The sequence below is a fragment of the Salvia splendens genome, chromosome 17 (genome assembly GCF_004379255.2).
Source record: "Salvia splendens isolate huo1 chromosome 17, SspV2, whole genome shotgun sequence".
NCBI lineage: Eukaryota > Viridiplantae > Streptophyta > Magnoliopsida > Lamiales > Lamiaceae > Salvia > Salvia splendens.
In genome coordinates, this window is record NC_056048.1 from 3,811,507 (window position 1) to 3,829,583 (window position 18,077).

At 33.8% G+C, this 18,077-nt stretch overlaps 4 protein-coding genes across 4 annotated transcripts; 3 read left to right on the forward strand and 1 right to left on the reverse strand.

Moving 5' to 3' along the window:
- The first annotated feature begins 2,615 nt into the window (after positions 1-2,615).
- LOC121775477 (protein FAR-RED IMPAIRED RESPONSE 1-like) lies at positions 2,616-5,107 on the forward strand. Its single transcript, XM_042172555.1, has 2 exons — positions 2,616-2,682; positions 2,853-5,107. Exons 1-2 carry the CDS (start codon positions 2,616-2,618, stop codon positions 5,105-5,107), a joined length of 2,322 nt encoding a protein of 773 aa, XP_042028489.1.
- Positions 5,108-8,179: 3,072 nt separating this feature from the next.
- LOC121774176 lies at positions 8,180-8,829 on the forward strand. Its single transcript, XM_042171092.1, has one exon. It carries the CDS (start codon positions 8,208-8,210, stop codon positions 8,646-8,648), a length of 441 nt encoding a protein of 146 aa, XP_042027026.1. The 5' UTR covers positions 8,180-8,207; the 3' UTR covers positions 8,649-8,829.
- A 5,465-nt stretch (positions 8,830-14,294) lies between these two features.
- Positions 14,295-16,415, forward strand: LOC121774655 (autophagy-related protein 8C-like). Its single transcript, XM_042171510.1, has 6 exons — positions 14,295-14,452; positions 14,531-14,594; positions 15,259-15,314; positions 15,403-15,455; positions 15,944-16,062; positions 16,147-16,415. The coding sequence occupies exons 2-6, from the start codon at positions 14,558-14,560 to the stop codon at positions 16,248-16,250; spliced, it is 369 nt and encodes a 122-aa protein (XP_042027444.1). The 5' UTR covers positions 14,295-14,452; positions 14,531-14,557; the 3' UTR covers positions 16,251-16,415.
- LOC121774656 lies at positions 16,348-17,023 on the reverse strand. Its single transcript, XM_042171511.1, has 2 exons — positions 16,876-17,023; positions 16,348-16,759 (listed from the first exon to the last, which is right to left on the reverse strand). The coding sequence occupies exons 1-2, from the start codon at positions 16,990-16,992 to the stop codon at positions 16,532-16,534; spliced, it is 345 nt and encodes a 114-aa protein (XP_042027445.1). The 5' UTR covers positions 16,993-17,023; the 3' UTR covers positions 16,348-16,531.
- Positions 17,024-18,077: the final 1,054 nt, after the last annotated feature.

Genomic DNA, 18,077 nt, shown 5'->3' on the forward strand with positions numbered 1-18,077 from the left:
GAGGGAGAAGAAGACAAATGAATTTACAGCTGTGTGCATGGGTACTAACATCTATTTTTATCTAGGGAAAACTTTATATAAGTATACTACTGCTATGCAGTAATTCTTAGTAATATTTAGTGTGTTTCGAGAGATTTGGGAGTACTCAAATTTGTACTCATATTTTTTTATTTTTGGAATAATTCTATTTGCTAATTTTCTTGCATTTATAGTTCAATAATTAATTTATACTTCATAATTAACAAATTATTTTACGTATCTCCATAATATCACAATTATGTAATACTCCATCCGTCCCCAGTTTAGGAGTTAGAATAATTTATGACATGAGTTTTAAGAAATTGGTGGAGTGTGTAATAAATGAAGTGAGATGGTGGAGTGCAATGTTTTGAAAACCAGACTGGTAAGCGAACCGACAAAGCTACTAGTTCACGGTTTAACTGGTCGGACCTATTCAACCACTGGTCGGGTCGTTTTACTGTAGCATATACAATTAAATATATATTATATAAATATATAGAAATTTATAACAAGATATGGTTGAATTTTATCAAAATTTATATTTATAACATTACAATTTAGTGAATTACAATATGTTATTAAAATTAGTTCATGGTCGAACTGGCCGGCTCATCCGGTTCAATACGGCTCAATGTGCTGGCGGTTTTATGCGATGAACCGGACTGTAATGGACGCAGGTTCGCTGCCGAACCGGTCCGACCGGCCGGTGCGGTCCGGTTTTCAAGTCACTGTGTCACTTTAAGAGGTGTTGTTATTTTTACATTGCAACATTAAATCTTAATGACGAGGTTTGATTTATCTCAATCAAGACTAATGTCGTTGGTATTTCTCTTACTAACCAAATGAAACAATTGGTTACTTACATTAATAAAAAAGGTTGGATGAGAGTAAATTACTAATTGATCTATCTCGTTTGTAATATTAGATCTTAAGCATATTCAAAATTTATCTAATCAAATGCAAACGTTATTAAAGGGGTTGGATGAGAATAATCACTAATTATTAAGGCAATTAAAAATTATTTTATCAAATCACCAATTGATCTAGTATCTATTTTGCATTATGAGATCACAATCACGACTAGGGCTGGGGAAAAATATCGAAAAAATGATCTAGTATCTATTTTGCAATATGAGATTACAATCACGATAATGCCATTAATTTGTTTTTATTACAAATCAAATAGTTACTACTACATCCGTCCCACAACAAGAGTAACATCACATTTGGTGTGAGCACGACTTTTAATAAGTACCATTTATGGTAAAAGTGAAATGTGACTCTTATTGTGGGACAAACCGAAATAGCAAAATATGACTCTTATTGCGTGACGGAGGTAGTAGATGACAATAATTCACTCATTGATCTATTTAGTTTGCGACAATTTGAAGAATGACGAGGTTTGATCTAGTTCACTTCTTATCACAAATGGAATAGTTCACTCTGATCTATCTATTTTTTGTGATATTAGACGTCAAGTATATTACAATTTGAAATGCATTCATATAACATGGATGCAGCCCGTGACGGATCCAAAAATTATATTTCAAGGGGTCGAACATAGTAAATAAATGAATGAATAAAATATTTAAATAATGGGAAATTGGTCTCTAAAACCATGAACTTTGCCTAAAACTTGGTATTTCCTATGAACTATGTTATGAACTTAAAAAGTTATTTAAAATATTATAAAATATATCACGGTTGCCTATGTTAAATAAGATTTTGATGAAAATATCTTATTTGAGTGAGTTTGGGAAATACCAAACAAAATGCAAAGTTCATGATATTATATACCAATTTCAAAGTTCATGGGAAATACCAAATTTTAGGCAAAATTCATGGTTTTAGATACCAATTTCCCTTAAATAATTAATATTATAAAAATACATTATAATTTAAGGGATATTATCTTTCAATGCGAGCGATAGTAGATTCATACGGATATCCATATTTAAAAAACGACTTAGAATATATCACATGATTAAAACTATTTGTAAAATTTTGTATTAATTTCAATCTCGTCCAAATATGAATCAACTTTTTTTTTTCTTGATTTACAGTAGCACTAGAAGAACCACAATATATTTTCGAAAATACCTCTCCATAGATCTAAAATCTATACATAAGGGACTATATTCGAGAAATACGTTGGAGAATAATTAATGTGTAATTCCACATAATTGAGATTCATTAATGAAATACATATGAAATAAACACAACGATTTTTTAATAATATACTCCTACAACAATATAATTTAATATGAGCATGAATTAGCACAGAATTTAATCATAATTCAAGTATTCAATAATCGAAGAAACGATGATTTTTCTAATATACTCCTAGACCAATATAAACAATTAAAAAATAAAAACTACTCCATGTAATAAAATTATTCAAATATAATCAATAAACAATGTTCATTGAAAAGCGGGCAAATAAAATCTGCTCCGCCTTCTACTTCCTTCCCGCCTTTTCTTTCTTTCACTATTACAGAAAGTTAAAACTCCATAACACACCCATTCTTATTTTTTTTTCTGGAATCTGCTAAATTTCTTCACAAGAAGTTTGTCTCTGGACAGTGAGGTGAGGAATGGCATCCCCAACAACTTCGACTCAAGATTATCATGCGAACCCGGAGACTCCACTTTCAACTGGTGGTAAGTTTATGGTTGTCGTTGTCATTAGTCTAAACTTTTATGTATGAAATAAGACACGGGATTGAATAATGAGTTTATGTGTTAGAAGTTTTATATGAAATGAGACACAAGATTATTCTGGTATTGTCCTCTTTGTTGCTAATGCAAAAACTTTTTTTTTTAAATTATAGATGCTGTTAGAAGGGATATGATGCATGAACTTTTTGGATCTTCCGCCGAAAGCGAAAATAGCATGGAGCATGAAGTTATGAATGAAGACGATGGAGATTCCTATGAACTTTCAAACCAAATTGAAGAAGATGGAGATGAGAATATGGAGGATGAAGAAGATTTATTTGGAGCTGATAAGCATGCATGTGAAGAGTTGATGAAAAATGGGCCTCAATCTGGTTTAGAGTTTGAAAGTAGAGAACGGATCTTTGCAACATATCAAGCTTTTGCGAAGGTAAAGGGATTTAGTATTATAACAAGAACTGCACGTAGTGATAAGTATCTTTTGCTCTCATGCGGAAGGGCCCGAAAGCCAAATGCAAAGAAATACACTAAGAAAATCAATTGTCCTACTCGTTTGAATGCGATAAAACAGGACAACGGCAATTGGAAGATTTCAACATTTTGCAATAAGCATAACCACGATCTAGAGCCACAACTTTCTGAATTTATGCCGGCACATAGGCACCTGACAACTCATTTGAAGGTCCTTTTAGAGGCATATGACCGTGCAGGATCAAGGTTATGTAAGAGTGTAAGAACGATGGAAGTTCTTGCCGGCGGGCCATCTAATTTAGGAGCTTCGACGAGAGATTGCAGAAATCATGTTGACAAAATGCGGAGGCTAAGACTAGGAGATGGAGATGCTAATGCCATTCAAAAGATGTTTAAGAGGCTGCAGCAAAATGATAGAGACTTCTTTTATCTGATCGATATTGGTGATGATTCTAGACTTCGCCATGTCATGTGGATTCATCCGCGGAGTAGGGCTGCATACCAGGATTTCCACGACGTCGTGAGCTTTGACACGACTTATCTCGTCAATCAATACAATATGCCTTTTGGAACTGTTGTGGGGGTTAATCATCACCACCACTCCATTCTATTAGGATGTTGTCTATTGAGCGACGAGCGTGCAGAATCATTCAAATGGTTCTTTAGTAATTGGCTGGACGCAATGGGAGGTGTTCAACCGACGGCAATTTTGAGTGATCAAGATGAAAGCATTACGATCGCATTGAGAGAAGTATTGCCTGACAGTATCCACCGCTTCTGTTTGTGGCATATTGTTTCGAAGAGCTCCAAGAAATTCAGAGGTATCGCTAATTTTGAAATGGCTTGTTTAGATTTCAATCGAGTGATACATGGCAGTTTTAGTATTCCGGAATTTGAAAATAATTGGCTCGATTTTCAAGTTAAGTATAACTTACATGAAAATAGTTGGATAAAAAACTTATATGAAATAAGGCAAAGTTGGGTGCCAGTATACTCAAAGCACATCTTTTGGGCTGGCATGATGTCGACTCAAAGAAGTGAGTCAATGCATGCATTCTTCGATAATTACATCAATTCGAGGAGTACTTTGAAAATCTTTGTTGAGCAATATGAGATTTGTATCGTCGATAAGATTCGAAAAGAGCTTCAAGCTGAATATTCGACGAAGTGCAGGCCTATCACTTGTGTGTCAGAGTTTAAGTGGGAATCACAATTTGCTAAGGTATACACTAATAATATCATGGAGCTTCTTCAGAAACAAGTGAAAAAGATTTGGAATTGCAATCTCATTTTGTTGGAGTCAGATAGTAGCTCAATGGATAGATATGATATTACTGAGACACGTACATCGAGCAAGTATCCCTCTCCCAACGAGCTACATTTCATGGTTGAGCATCGGCCTGTTGGGGGCTATTTTGATTGCAATTGCAAGAAATTCGAGAACAAAGGTATTTTCTGCTGTCATATATTGAAGGTTTTGGTATTCAAAAAAATTGATCATGTCAGCGAAAGATATATTTTACGGCGATGGCGGAAGGATGTATATAGGCCACATTTTAGCATTTCTTTTGCGGGTGCATATCCACACATGTCCAAGGAGTATAAACAATTTCAAGAGATGGAACAAGAGTTTATAAAATGCAGCAATTTGGCAATCGATTCGGAGGAGAAAATCAGTTTTGTCAAAGATAAGTTCAAAGAAATTCAAAGAGATCTTAAGAGATGGAAACCTGCCGGCACAATTTCTCTTCGAAGCCAAAATACATCTGAAGCAATAGAAATTGATGCAGGTAATATTCCCATTTTAGATCCGGTTGTTGTCACTCGCAAAGGAAGGCCAAGGACTGCTCGATTTAAAGATCCAGCTGAAAATAGGAAAGGTCGTGGCCGTGGTCGTGGTCGAGGTCGAAGTGGAGTTCGTGGTCCTTCTGTAAGTTGATATTCCTATATTTTGTGTTATAACTATGTGGCATATGCATTATATTGCCACGAGTTTAGTTGGTGGTATGGAATTTGAAATAGTTACTTTGAGATTGTTCTGATATGCTTTGTTTAGTTTGACAGAAACAATTTATTTTGTCTTGGAAATCCATCTTGTGAAACATTTGTTTTTTCATATGTTATTGATATCAGAATTTAAGTAATTTGGTCTTGTTATCTTTGGAAGAATGTATCTAAAGTTTTATTATGTTCCTTTGAAGTGCTTGATGTTTTTTACATATGATTGATTTTTTCTGCATTATGAACTGACTCAAAACTAAGGGAATTAGTATTTGCTTACAATATACCATAATTTTATGTTCGTTAATCATTGTTGCCATTCAATATGAAGAATATCCTAAGTTTGGCTGTTTAATGGGAATGAACAAATTCATCCTTTTTTCATTGAATTTTGTTGGAAATGTGATGAAAACAAATTTTCATGTAAATTTAAAATTTTTCATCTACCGTATATGTTGATTCAAATAAATTTGCATATTTGAAATTGCAGATTTGATACATTGAAGTATTTAGGTATTTTGTATTTAAGGATAATTTAGTAATCAAATTATATTATAACCAATAACAAAATCAACGTGAACAAAACTGATTTAGGCATACAGAGTATTAAAATTTAGGGTTGTTATGTATTTACAGTTTATATATATTTATCTTTATTATAATAGAATACCACTTTTTTTAAAAATATTTTGGTTTTATTACTATAAATTTTAACACTTTTAGTTATTTTGCTTAAATAAACTAAATCTTAGAGTATATAAATATATATGAATTGTTGCCATTGGTGTGGGAGAAGAAATGAGAGAGAGGGGAGAGCGAATAAATATGGATTTTTGCTGATAAAGTAGGAAAATTGTGGACGTGGTTGTTGCAATTTATGGGGAGAAGAAAATGGAAGTGAAGGAAAAATTGAAAAAATAACGCATGAAATAGAGATATAGATATGGATGATTGTGTTGGACAGTTGGCATTAACATCAATAATCATGGAAAGATGAAATGAGAGAGAGAGGGAAAACGAAGAAAAACAGGCGCCAATTTGGAAAGTTTTGTTATAAGGGCAACAAAGTAAATGCAATTACTATTGAATCGGACATTATAAATAAACCGGTTTTTTTATATTAAACCAGAATTTTGGTTGTCCAAATTTTGGTCACACAGTTTTATCGGTAATGAAAGGGCTTTTCAAATCTAGGAGGGGTTTCTTTTATTCATAGCATAAAAAAATCTATTTGGAGTATTAGCAATTATTCTCTCAATCTGTCATTAAATGTAATTTTTTTTGTATGTTCACTGGTAAATAAATACTACTACACATCTGTCATGAGATATTGTCTAAGTTTGACTCGACACAAATTTTAAAAAATATAAAAAAAAATGAGTTAAAAAAGTGAGTGGAATAAGGATCTCACATTTATATATTAGTTTTATAATAAAATGTAAGTTTAAATAGTTAGTGGAAAGTAAGGTTCATTTACTAAAATAGAAAAAAACTAAAAACAAACTGGACAACATTTCACCGACGGAGGGAGTAGTTTATTTTATTTTTATTATATTTAGTAAATAGACTTTATAAATTACTAAGTCACTTTACTAATTTAATTATAAAATGAATATATAAAAGTAGAATTCACGTTCCATTCATTTTTTCTATTACTTTCTTTCATAAAGTTAAATGGATTCTTAAAATGCGAGCCGATTAAAAACGAGACATCTAATATCAGACGTAGGAAGTATATCAACTTTTAAAAATATTCAATTATATTATAACTTTAAAAAATTAAATTAACTTATGACAACGAATTCTACTTTATTATTCGCGCTCTTAATTTTTATTTTTAGCCAACAACGGACCATTAAATCACTCTTAATTTATTCGCGCTCAAATTTTACTCTATCTCTTATCTCTCCTACTTTTTCTCCATTTTCTTTTATTTAACATAATTTCTTAATTTCTGAATCTAAATAAATGATCCAACTTAGTTAGGTGGAGAGTAGTTAATAATGTGTTTGTATTAATTATTATGGCGTACACATGTGTAAAAATATAACTGTGGTTGACTAGGTGTATTAAACAATGTTGTTTGAGTAGCTAACGTTTTTTGTCCACATGGTATTATCCGTCTGCTAGATCATACATAATTTTTCCCAAATACTATAAAATTAAAAGATAATTGAGAAATGTCAAAATTATAAGTCATTTTTATAGACAATTATTTTGATTTTTAAAAAATATTCAATTATATCATAATTCATGATGAAAATTTCTAAAGTGTTGTGTCTGAATTTATTGTTGTGACATTTACAGGTGTAAAATAAAAAAATTTGGCTTTAGGTAATATTAAACTATCTCGTTTAAGTAGCTGAACATTTTTTTAGTAATTCTCGTCTGCTATATCATACATAATTTCCTCCAAATATAAAATTATGAAATAGTTGAGGCAAATATAAAAATTATAGCTACCTCCGTCCAACAATAGGAGTCACATTTAGTGTGAGCATGTGTTTTAAATGGAAAAAAAACAGGTTGAATAAATTAGTGGACTATGAGTACCACTTATATATATTAGTTCTATAATAAAACGTTGACGGAATAAGTTGGTGCAATGTGAGATCTATTTACCATTTATAGTAAAAATAATTTTAATTTTTATTATGGTATGAAGGATGTGGCAAAATATAACACTTATTGTTGAAAAAAAGTTAGTTATTCATCATTTCCGAAAATTGCATAATTAATAGAAATTGACCTAAATCAGCAATTTTTTTGGCAATTAGCCCTTTTATTTTTTTGTTGCCATATTTAATGCTTCTGGTCCCCTCTCCTACTGCATCAAACTCATCTTTCACTTGGAAAATATTATCCTCATTTTTCACTTGGAAAATATTATCCTCATTTTTCTCTAATTATTATTAATTTTTTCACTTGAAAAACCTCCTATATTTTTATCCTATATATATCCACTCACACACCTGCGCATATTCACTAATCTCTTCTGTTAAGTTCCCTTTCAAATCGAAGCTCTCCCTCTCTTTGCAATGTCAGATTCTCACGGCGGCGGAGGAATGACGGCGGCGGAAGATTACCAAGAAGAGGAGGTGTGGGCCATGATCAAGGCAAGAGATGATCAACCCTCCAACCTAACAAACAATCTCTCCACCTCATCCTCGCGCCACTTCCCCTCCACCGCCGCCGCGAGGGTCATTCCGAGATCCTCCGGCGGCGCTTCGTCGGCGCCCCTCGCCGTCCCCGACTGGTCCAAAATCATGAAGATGAATCCCAAGAGGAACGGTGCATGCGGAAATTTCAGCGACGGCGAAGATGAGATGGTGCCGCCGCATGAATATGTGGCTCGGAGGGCGGCGGCGGCGCAGGTGGCTTCCTTCTCCATGTGCGAAGGAGTTGGAAGAACTCTCAAAGGGAGAGATCTCAGCAGACTCAGAAACGCGATTTTGACCAAAACGGGTTTTCTTGAATAGTTGCTACTATCACTATTAGTCTATTAGTATTACTAAATCGAAAAATAGAATTTGTGGAATGTTTTGCCTTTTTTGGTGGCTTTTTCGTAGCTAGAAAAATGTTCTAAATCTAAAAATGGCCCAGTCTAAGATTTTGTATGGCAGATTTGCTTTTTTGGAAGTAGTACTATTAATTTGTGTATTTTTATTTCTAAAGTCCTCAATCCTCATCGTGTATCTAATTATTCCAACAAATTCGATGATAAAATCTGGTGAGCATCCACAACAGTGCTCTTGTCAACGAGAACGGTTGTGGGACCGGCCTCACTTTTTCTATCTGCTCTTAGGCAAGAGCACAACACCCACAGTCGTGTTCTTCCGCAAGGACGAGCATAAGGGTCCCACCATTCTATTATTCAATTTAAATAAAAATATTTCAACAAAAGTAAAATGCATTAAAAATACCCGAAATAATATTACAAATTATAAAAAATAAAAATTACATAATTAAAATCATAAAAATTAAAAATTACATAATTAAACTCCTAAAAAATAAAAATTACATACTTAAATTCATAAGTGGCCGAATTTCGTCCACATGGATGGTGAATATGTGTATTTATAGATGATTCTGAGATTACATTTTTTAAAAAAATTTCAAAAAAAATTCAAAAAAAGGTAATAAAACTGCTATATTTTTGGGAATTCGATTTTTTTTTAATTTTTGGTATTATTTTCAATTTTAAAAAAAAAGAAAAAAGAAAATGCCAACGGCCAATAGAAACGCGCCACGTCGCCCTGCTCGCTGGCACGGACGTGCTATATGCTAAGAGCACGTCCGTGCCAGCGGCAAGAGCGCATCGGCGGATTGGCGTGTCCTTGCCAGCGGCAAGGATGGACGGATGGTGAGTGCTCACCGTTGTGGGTGCTCTAACTAAATTTATTTTGATTTGCTCCATGTTTTATGCGTTTGCGAGTATCGAAATCTCTCTTTCAAAACTAAATTAGTTGATCTAAGAAAAATAATTATGTTCATTATATATCCCGGCACTATTCAGATATGTTTGTTAAGTTTTTGGGATTTGAATTCTTTAAACATTTCAATTGGAAACCATAATTCCTTATTTAGATACGAAATTTTATTTTTAACTCCGTTTTCTCTTAAAACAACTTAATAGATTACAATTAATCAGATCAATCAATAAATAATTATATACTCCATAATCTTTAGTTGAACATGGAATTTATTTCGTGAAATGAGTTTAGGTCGTTTGGATATTATACACTATGATTTTTCCACTTTCCAAGAAAAGCAAACAATCCGGTTTAGAGCATCTCCAATGGCGGACGTCCGGTCGGACATCCGCGACGGGCGACCGGGACGTCCGCCATTGTAACGAAGCAACTCGGATACGGACTTCCCGTAAGGACGTCGGATGTCCTCGGACGTCCGGGCGACGGGCGGGCGGACGTCCGCCATTGTGGCGTGGGCCTAACGTCTGGTATTAATTTTTTTTAATGAAGTTGTTAATTTTTCCCATTCGTATTCGTGTTGAAATTTCATTTCCGTAAACGTAAATTGCTTTATTTGTGAATTTGTGATTTTTTTTATTGCGGGAAGTCCTAGTGGGAAGGGCGGATTGTGCAGGGGAAGTCCTAGTGACGTGGCAGAAGGTGTTTTTGGGAAGTCCTAGTGGATGTCCGAGTGGGACATCCGTGCATTGGAGATGCTCTTAAATTGTAAAAGAAAAAAACAATTGCATTTCTTTTGCAGTTCCCCTAAATTAAATACTACTCCGTATAGTACATTTCAGGTTTCTATATAGTATAACTGATTAATCACTCCTTTTATTCACGATGTAAATAATATGATTAAAACTTCAAAAAAAGAATCTCTATAGCATAATGTACATCATCAAACAAGAGTTTAAGACAACTCCACAACCCAAAACATCATTTTCAATCATGGGCTGATCTGGGCCAGCCCAGCCCACTTAATAAATCTATTCCCACAACTTTAGTTGGGTAATTTGAACCACCTCCGTGATATGAGCAAATAATTCAAGAAGCTATGAACAATTATTCAAATAGAATCTTATACTACATATCAAATTATTTTGAAAAAAAGACTCCATCTAAAATATGCACACATCACATAACAGAATACTATTACATAAAAATACACATAATAAACTTATAAATAAAACCAGAGTTGGAAATTACTAACCCTAAACCAATCTAAGCCATGATTTGCTTAGTTGTGAAGTTTGAATGAGAGAGAATGAAATGTGACCCAAGTTGGAATCTGTTGTTTGCTCCTTTGAAATAGCATTAATGATGATACCAAAAAGTAGGCAGTTTTGCACCTACCACAAGCACTTCGTCAATAAAGTTGCAAGACTTTAGGTAAAGCTCACTAAATGCAATTCTTCTTCTTCTTCTTCTCCTTCCTTTTGAGATACTACAAGATTCACTTCCTTAAAAAATAAACCGAGATCAAACCGTAATTTACCACTCACTACTCTGTCGAACCGGGTTGAAAAGATCCTAGGGTTGACGGATTCGTCTTTCGATTACAAGAAGATACTCTTCTCTTGAGCTACCATGCATTGTGATAATGAATCTTCCTAGTCTAAAAAAAGTGTCTAGCTAGATAGGACTCAAACATATCCCAAACAAAACTAATGCCCAAATATGGACAAACCCTAATCCATTTCATATGAAACAACATTAACCGAACATGTCCAAGTACACATTTGAATGGTACATATCACACATAAGCACTATTTAAATAGAAAAACAGCATATTCATCCACATAAATATACCTAAACAACCATTTCAACAAAAGAGTTACTCCCCTTTTTGCATGGAAGGAAAAGAGAGTGATACGAAGCGGTCGCATAGTAGACATACGTGATATTGGCACGGCTCAATCAGATAACCGAGCTCCAAGCCTAACGAGCGCGCCTCTCAAATTGAACCGCACCAATATCTCGTATCGTTAGTATACATACCACTCTTCCAATTCCTTCACAATGCAAAATAATACAGTAGTAAAAGTGAAGAAAAAAGAAGAAGAAGATTGGTGTAGTGAATGAAGAAGGAGAGATATATAAATAAGAGAGAGGAAGAAGGAGAGGGAGAGGCATTGAATTTGCCAACAACCCAACAACAAAAAGGAGAGTATATTTACTCAAAAGCTATGTAACGATGAAAAAGGTCACTGCAGCAAATCTGGAGCCTTCAATATGCATTTATGAGGTCGGGGAAAAGGCGTGTTAGCACCATCACTACTAACTGCAATTTTAAAATTTTTTTTAATTTCAAATGCGATCTCTTCTTTCAATTTACTATTTGTCATTTTTTTGATTTTAAGTAATCGAAGAAATTAAATTCATGGCAGTGGTTTTCTAGTTTATAAATAACTGCCGTCGTTGTCGATTTTGGTTTTGTGGAATTTTCTTGTTTCTTCCTTTTGTTTTTTTTTACTTTGTATTTATGAAACGAGAATTATTTGGGTGAAATGATTGTCGTATTAGGAGTGGTGTAACTGTAACTATAAATACCAGGGGACTATTAATTTTATTTCTCTATGGACCATTTCTTTCATCATGAATTCAACAATAAATTGTCCCTATGTGCTTTGAACTTTAACCTTCATGATCTGTCAAAAAGGAATCTTCACCTATTATAGGAAAATATAAATGTATAACTTTGATATGTTGTTACAACATACAACGCCGAAAACGTCAATTGTGTCGGAATGATATTTTGAAAATCGGAATGCGCTTGCGATTGTTTAAGGAGTGAAATAGTCATTTTATTATTTTTTTCATATTTTTTTAATTTCTTTTTAAGTTACTAGGGTTTCTGAACCACTTATAGATATGTTTTGATGTCAAACTAATTAAATATTAATGTGATTAATAAATTCAAAGTATGAAGTAAATTGGTGAACCTTAATTAAGATGGATGTACTATACATTTGGATATGTATGAGTTTTTGCCAAGATTAAAAGCATTATCTTGTAATGGAAGTTTCAATTAACATTCGTGAGTATGGGGGGTCTCATTGTCGAATTTAATCCTTTTGGTTCCATTTCACTTTTACTTTAGATTATGAATCAAGAGACAAAATAAATCCAACAAAAAGCTTTGTGTTCCACAAGTAGCCCATGCCCTTAAAATTCCACATTATACTGTTGGAGGAAATGGCTACAAAATTGAAAAACCCCCTAAAGGTTGAAAAAAGTAAAAAATAAAACCACATATTCTTTATTCAAAGTGTAGAATTATACCTTCTGTTTCTATTGAACGTAAATTTAGTAAACTATATTGAGAGCCGTATATATATATTTCTACATTTTTGTAATACATAGGTCACGTGAGTATTTTAAAGGCAATGTGATGCAAACATGCTACAAGAACGACATACTGATAGAGAATTACATAACCCTAGTGTTATCCACAAACCCTATGAGTTTAAAATGAATAAATAAAATTTAAAATTAAAATAAAATTTGAAAAAATAATAAAATGACAATTTTGCCCCTCAAACGATGACTAGTGGCTAAAATCGCAAGCTCGGTGCAAATTTCAAGTCAATTCGAGATAATTGACGTTTTCGACGTCGTTGATACGTAGATAATTAACTAGATACAAGAAAAGAAGAGGCATTAAGAGGATGTTGATATGGGTAGGAATAAAGAAGGTTAGGAATATAGAGAAATAATTGGTTGAGGAAGTGTCCCTCTCTTCATGCTATGCTATATGCCATTAAAACTATGTTGTGTTTTCAACGTACATCACACCAACATTAAACACCATGGCTGTTTTCACGTGATTTTAGTGACCACCACCTCTTGTCCCTCACTCCTCTTATTCTATCTCTACACATTTACACATCAAAATTCAAGTCTTCTTATTCTTGATCCTTGCCCTATGTCGATGGCGAAGACGGCGGCGGCAGCCACAGCGGACCTTTGTCGACGACGATGACGACGGCGGCAGCAGCATGTAGTAGCCATTACATGGCTTGAATATAATTAAATTGGGCGCCGATAATTATAATGAACAAAATTAATTTTGGGACCTTATAATAAAGGAAAAGAGGCATCTATGAAGTATAAATGAAGGTGGACCACTTGCTCACATAGTTGCTCGCTTTCAACTCGGATAACTAATTGTGATTCATAAATACCAACAAAAAAATTATCACAATTTAACTCAATCTTATGTTTATATTAATGACGAAGATTAATATTTGATAAATATGTGGATATTTTTCAACACTTTTAATAAATTCGTATTGGTTTGCGGAAAAATCTTTGAAATTAACAAGATAGTTACATGAAATAGTTGTGATATGTGTGCTATAGTTCTTTCATTATTAAATTTATTATATTCTACCAAAATATAATGAATATAGTGTACGCCAAATAAAATTATATAGACTCGATTAAGTAACGTTACATTGTTGTACATCAAAGCAGTAGATCATATCAATAATCAACAATATTCAGATTTTTTTTAATTCTTGTGAATAAATTAGTTAACGTTTTCTTCAATATTCAGAAAAATATGAATTTTATTTGTGAATAAATTTGTCAAACGTTTGAGGTGTTCAATCTGATTACAAAATTAATGAAATTTGTCTATTAAGATACCAATTTCGTGTACAAATCAAACACCTAATTATAAGCATTAAATCTTTAACCATCGTTATCTTTATTCATATCCCTTTTTTTCGTTGTTTCGAACGCGTCCCAAATTATATACAGTCAAACCCTTTAAGCTTCAATTACTCTGTGTTGTTGCGTCTTTAGTAAGTCTCCGACGATCTCTCTGCTTTAATTTGTGTGTTTTAGTTGCTTGATGTTGTTTCGATTGCTGATATTCGCAGTTGGAGATTTAAAAATCGAATCTTGCGATGGCCAAGAGTTCTTTCAAACTAGAGCACCCTTTGGGTATGCAATTTCTACCTTGACATTTTGTATTGATTTTGGTAATATGATCATTTGATGTAGTGATAAATGTTTGGTAACCCCTTTTATTGATTGGTAGGTTTCCCAAATTTCTTTATACTTTTCATTTGAATTTGTGGTTTGATTGTGTATTGCTTGAATAGCAGTTGCTATCTGATTGGTGATTGGTTTGTTTTTTGGGTTGAATACATGTATTTGATTTCCTGCAGTATGATGATTGATATGTGAATATAGAATTTGGTTGAACTCTGATGATCACACAGTAACAGTCAGATTAAAAACTCCCCCTAAATTGGCTGACATACTTCCCCAATATCTAGGGCATCACCACTTTCTTAATTAGAGTTCTTGAAGCTTTTAGTTAGTTGCTGTTTATATCTTTGATTATAAGAAAGAGTTAACTGTGTGGGTTGCATCGTCACGAACAGCCGACTGTTGTACTGTACGAATCGAATTAGGTTCAATCTGTATTCATTTTATTAGGGCCTCCTGGGACTAAAGCCGTTATAATGTGTGTTTTACATTTTTCTACATGCATAACGTTTGTGCTCGTCCAGCATTATTGCTGCCAAGCTTTGGTGTCTTCATCAGAATATCTCCGTATTCGTTGCTGATCACTCATTTTTTTTGGTGTCCATTACTGCAGAGAAAAGACAGGCAGAGTCTGGTCGCATCAGAGAGAAATATCCGGATAGAATTCCAGTGAGTTAAACAATTTATTCCGCGGTTGAGGCGTAATTATATGCATTGTTTGCATTTCTTATTTCCCTTTTTGTTATTATACATTTAGGTCATTGTGGAGAAGGCAGGAAGAAGTGATGTTCCTGACATTGATAAAAAGAAGTGAGTGCAACAACTTAGCTGTGGTGTAAAGAGCTCATTAATCTAATTTTCTTTTTTTTTATCTTTGTAGAACATGATGTGATTATCATGTGTATGTGTTAGTTACAGCTTACTTGTTGATTAAGACGGTGATTAGCAAGCCCTTTTGAGGGCACACAAGTGTTGATCCTCCCGTGTATAAGGGAGAGGTCTCAAGCTCAATCCCCCCCCAAAACCCAGAAAAATAACAATAAAGGAAGATAAAGAAGAAGAAGACAAACCACTGTAATCAGTATGATTTTCTCTAATACACTCGGATAAGGCTTAGTTACCTAACTGAGATCATCTTGCACGTGTGTTTTTTCCATTTAGTGATAGATAGTGGTTGAATGCATGTTTTTTAACTTATATATTCCTGGGGTTGCAATGTAGCCTTAATTTGTCGCTGTTAGGTTAAGCAACTAATGAATTTTTTACTAGAATGCATCATCACTTCTTATGAATTACAGATATCTGGTTCCTGCTGATCTGACCGTGGGACAGTTTGTTTATGTGGTTCGGAAGCGGATCAAACTGAGTGCTGAGAAAGCTATCTTCATCTTTGTCAACGATGTACTGCCTCCGACTGGTGAGTGGGCTAGCTCCTTACGATTCACTGCCTATTCATATTTGTTGTTCACTTATAACTTACAACGTGCTTTGGTTGTCATAGCTTCATTGTTGTCTGCAATCTATGACGAATACAAGGATGAAGATGGGTTTCTCTACATGACTTATAGCGGCGAGAACACGTTTGGCTTTTACAAAGGGCAGTGACCATCTATTTCTTTAGTTAGCATTTCAATTGTACATTTCTCTCCGGTTCATTACTTTTCCCTGCTACCTTCTATGAGAAACTTACCTGCACAATACCTTGACTAATAAATCTCTGTCCATATCATCATTATTATGCAAATTTAAAGAATCTTGATTGATCACAAACGAAGGTGAAAATGTATGGATTATGCTGTCTACTCGAATAGCTTCATAGTCTAAAGTTGCATTACATGATTTGGGAAATCTAATTTCATTTGCAACATACATAGGTGTGTTTCTGTTCACGTGTTAGAGGTTTTCTTCTGGCATTTATTTTTCACCCACTTGATGCTCATGGATGTGCTGTTCTTGACCTTGAGCGCCGCTGCTTTGGCCTTCCCGAACCCACCCGTCTTCTTTTCCGCTGCAGTCTCCTTGTTGCTTTTGGTGTCCTCCTCTGCCATAGCACCAAACCCTCCTTCACCCCATTGATCCGCCCAGCTCGGCCCGTCGGTAGCCATCCTTTTTTCCTGCATATAGATTGCTTTCATATTAGATCTGAATAAGATTCTTGCTCACACTAATCTACATAGATTTCAAGAATCTAGGCACACACACACACAAGAGAGAGAGGGAGAGAGAATACCTGGTATTGAAGATAGATAGAGATGGGAGTTGAATTTGAATGAAGAAAGAGATGATTATCAATGGTAGATATATATATAGGATGAATAAGCAAGGATGCATGTGGATGGGCTGTCATTTTAACAAATTTCCTTTTCTTTAAGAAGAAATGCCATCTCACAAGTTACTGTCTTTCTAAGCAACGTTTTGGTTCCCTACCATTATTATTATTGTTTCTTATATCATTTCTCAATGCTAATTTGGCCTAATTCCCAGTTAAGCTATTCCACTACTAATTGTTTTGTGGTTTTCAAAACCCCATATTTGAGCATATGATATTTAGCCTTTGAGCATCCTGGGCCGTCATCTAATTTTTTTAAGAGAGAATTACATTTTTAGTCTTTGGACATTACACTAATCATTTGTCATCTCTATTCTTTAAAAATATCACTAGACGTTGTTGGACATTGGTATAATATTGTTGGAAGGGCTTTTTGCACTTTTCAACCCTTTTTGTTTACCTAAAATCCATGTATTAGGAAGAATTATTTATTAATGTTTTTTCCATGAGAAAGATAACTGTCACTTCGGCAGGATTTGGTTCATTTATTTTATTGTATTTTTCCTAAAGAAGTCGTCAAAGTATGTGGTAAATAATTGTTCGTCACGCCACACTTGAAAGGAAATGAATGAACCAAAGTGATAGTTTTCTTTCATGAAAAAATAAACAGACCATATAGCTTGGAGGATATTTTAGCCTAAAAATGCAAAATTCCTCCAATGATATTATACCAATGTCCAGAGGTATTTTTAATACTGCATATATCTAATGATATTTTTAAAGAAGATGGATTGTGGATGTTATTACTGCAATGTCGAAAAATGAAAAACTAAATATGTAGTCCTCTCAATATTTTTAGTTTTTTTTTTTTTGGTTTAAAATTTTCACTTTTACACTATACTAATTTGGACTGACAAAGAGGAACTTGAGGATGAAGCTTCAAAGGGTCAAGATTCAGACATTATAAATACGATTCTGTTGCTTCCTTTTCACACATCAGATTTGTCGTTGAATTACCACTTTCTTCATCCCCTTGATTTGTGTGTCTAAACTCTGTTTTATTGACCACCAAATCTTGTTTCCACTTTCTTTTTACCTTTCAACATTTTTTGTTTTGAATGGCGAAAAAGAACCAATGTGTCTGTTATTTTGGGCCTCACAAA

Bases quoted from the DNA above. Each gene is read 5' to 3' on its own strand.
- LOC121774656 (XM_042171511.1), bottom strand. From the start codon at position 16,992: ATGACAGCCCATCCACATGCATCCTTGCTTATTCATCCTATATATATA. The intron at 16,760-16,875 runs GTATTCTCTCTC...ATCTATATGCAG, and splicing joins CTATCTATCTTCAATACCAG to GAAAAAAGGATGGCTACCGA.
- LOC121775477 (XM_042172555.1), top strand. From the start codon at position 2,616: ATGGCATCCCCAACAACTTCGACTCAAGATTATCATGCGAACCCGGAG. The intron at 2,683-2,852 runs GTAAGTTTATGG...TTTAAATTATAG, and splicing joins GACTCCACTTTCAACTGGTG to ATGCTGTTAGAAGGGATATG.
- LOC121774655 (XM_042171510.1), top strand. From the start codon at position 14,558: ATGGCCAAGAGTTCTTTCAAACTAGAGCACCCTTTGG. The intron at 14,595-15,258 runs GTATGCAATTTC...CCATTACTGCAG, and splicing joins CAAACTAGAGCACCCTTTGG to AGAAAAGACAGGCAGAGTCT. The intron at 15,315-15,402 runs GTGAGTTAAACA...TTATACATTTAG, and splicing joins AATATCCGGATAGAATTCCA to GTCATTGTGGAGAAGGCAGG.
- LOC121774176 (XM_042171092.1), top strand. From the start codon at position 8,208: ATGTCAGATTCTCACGGCGGCGGAGGAATGACGGCGGCGGAAGATTAC.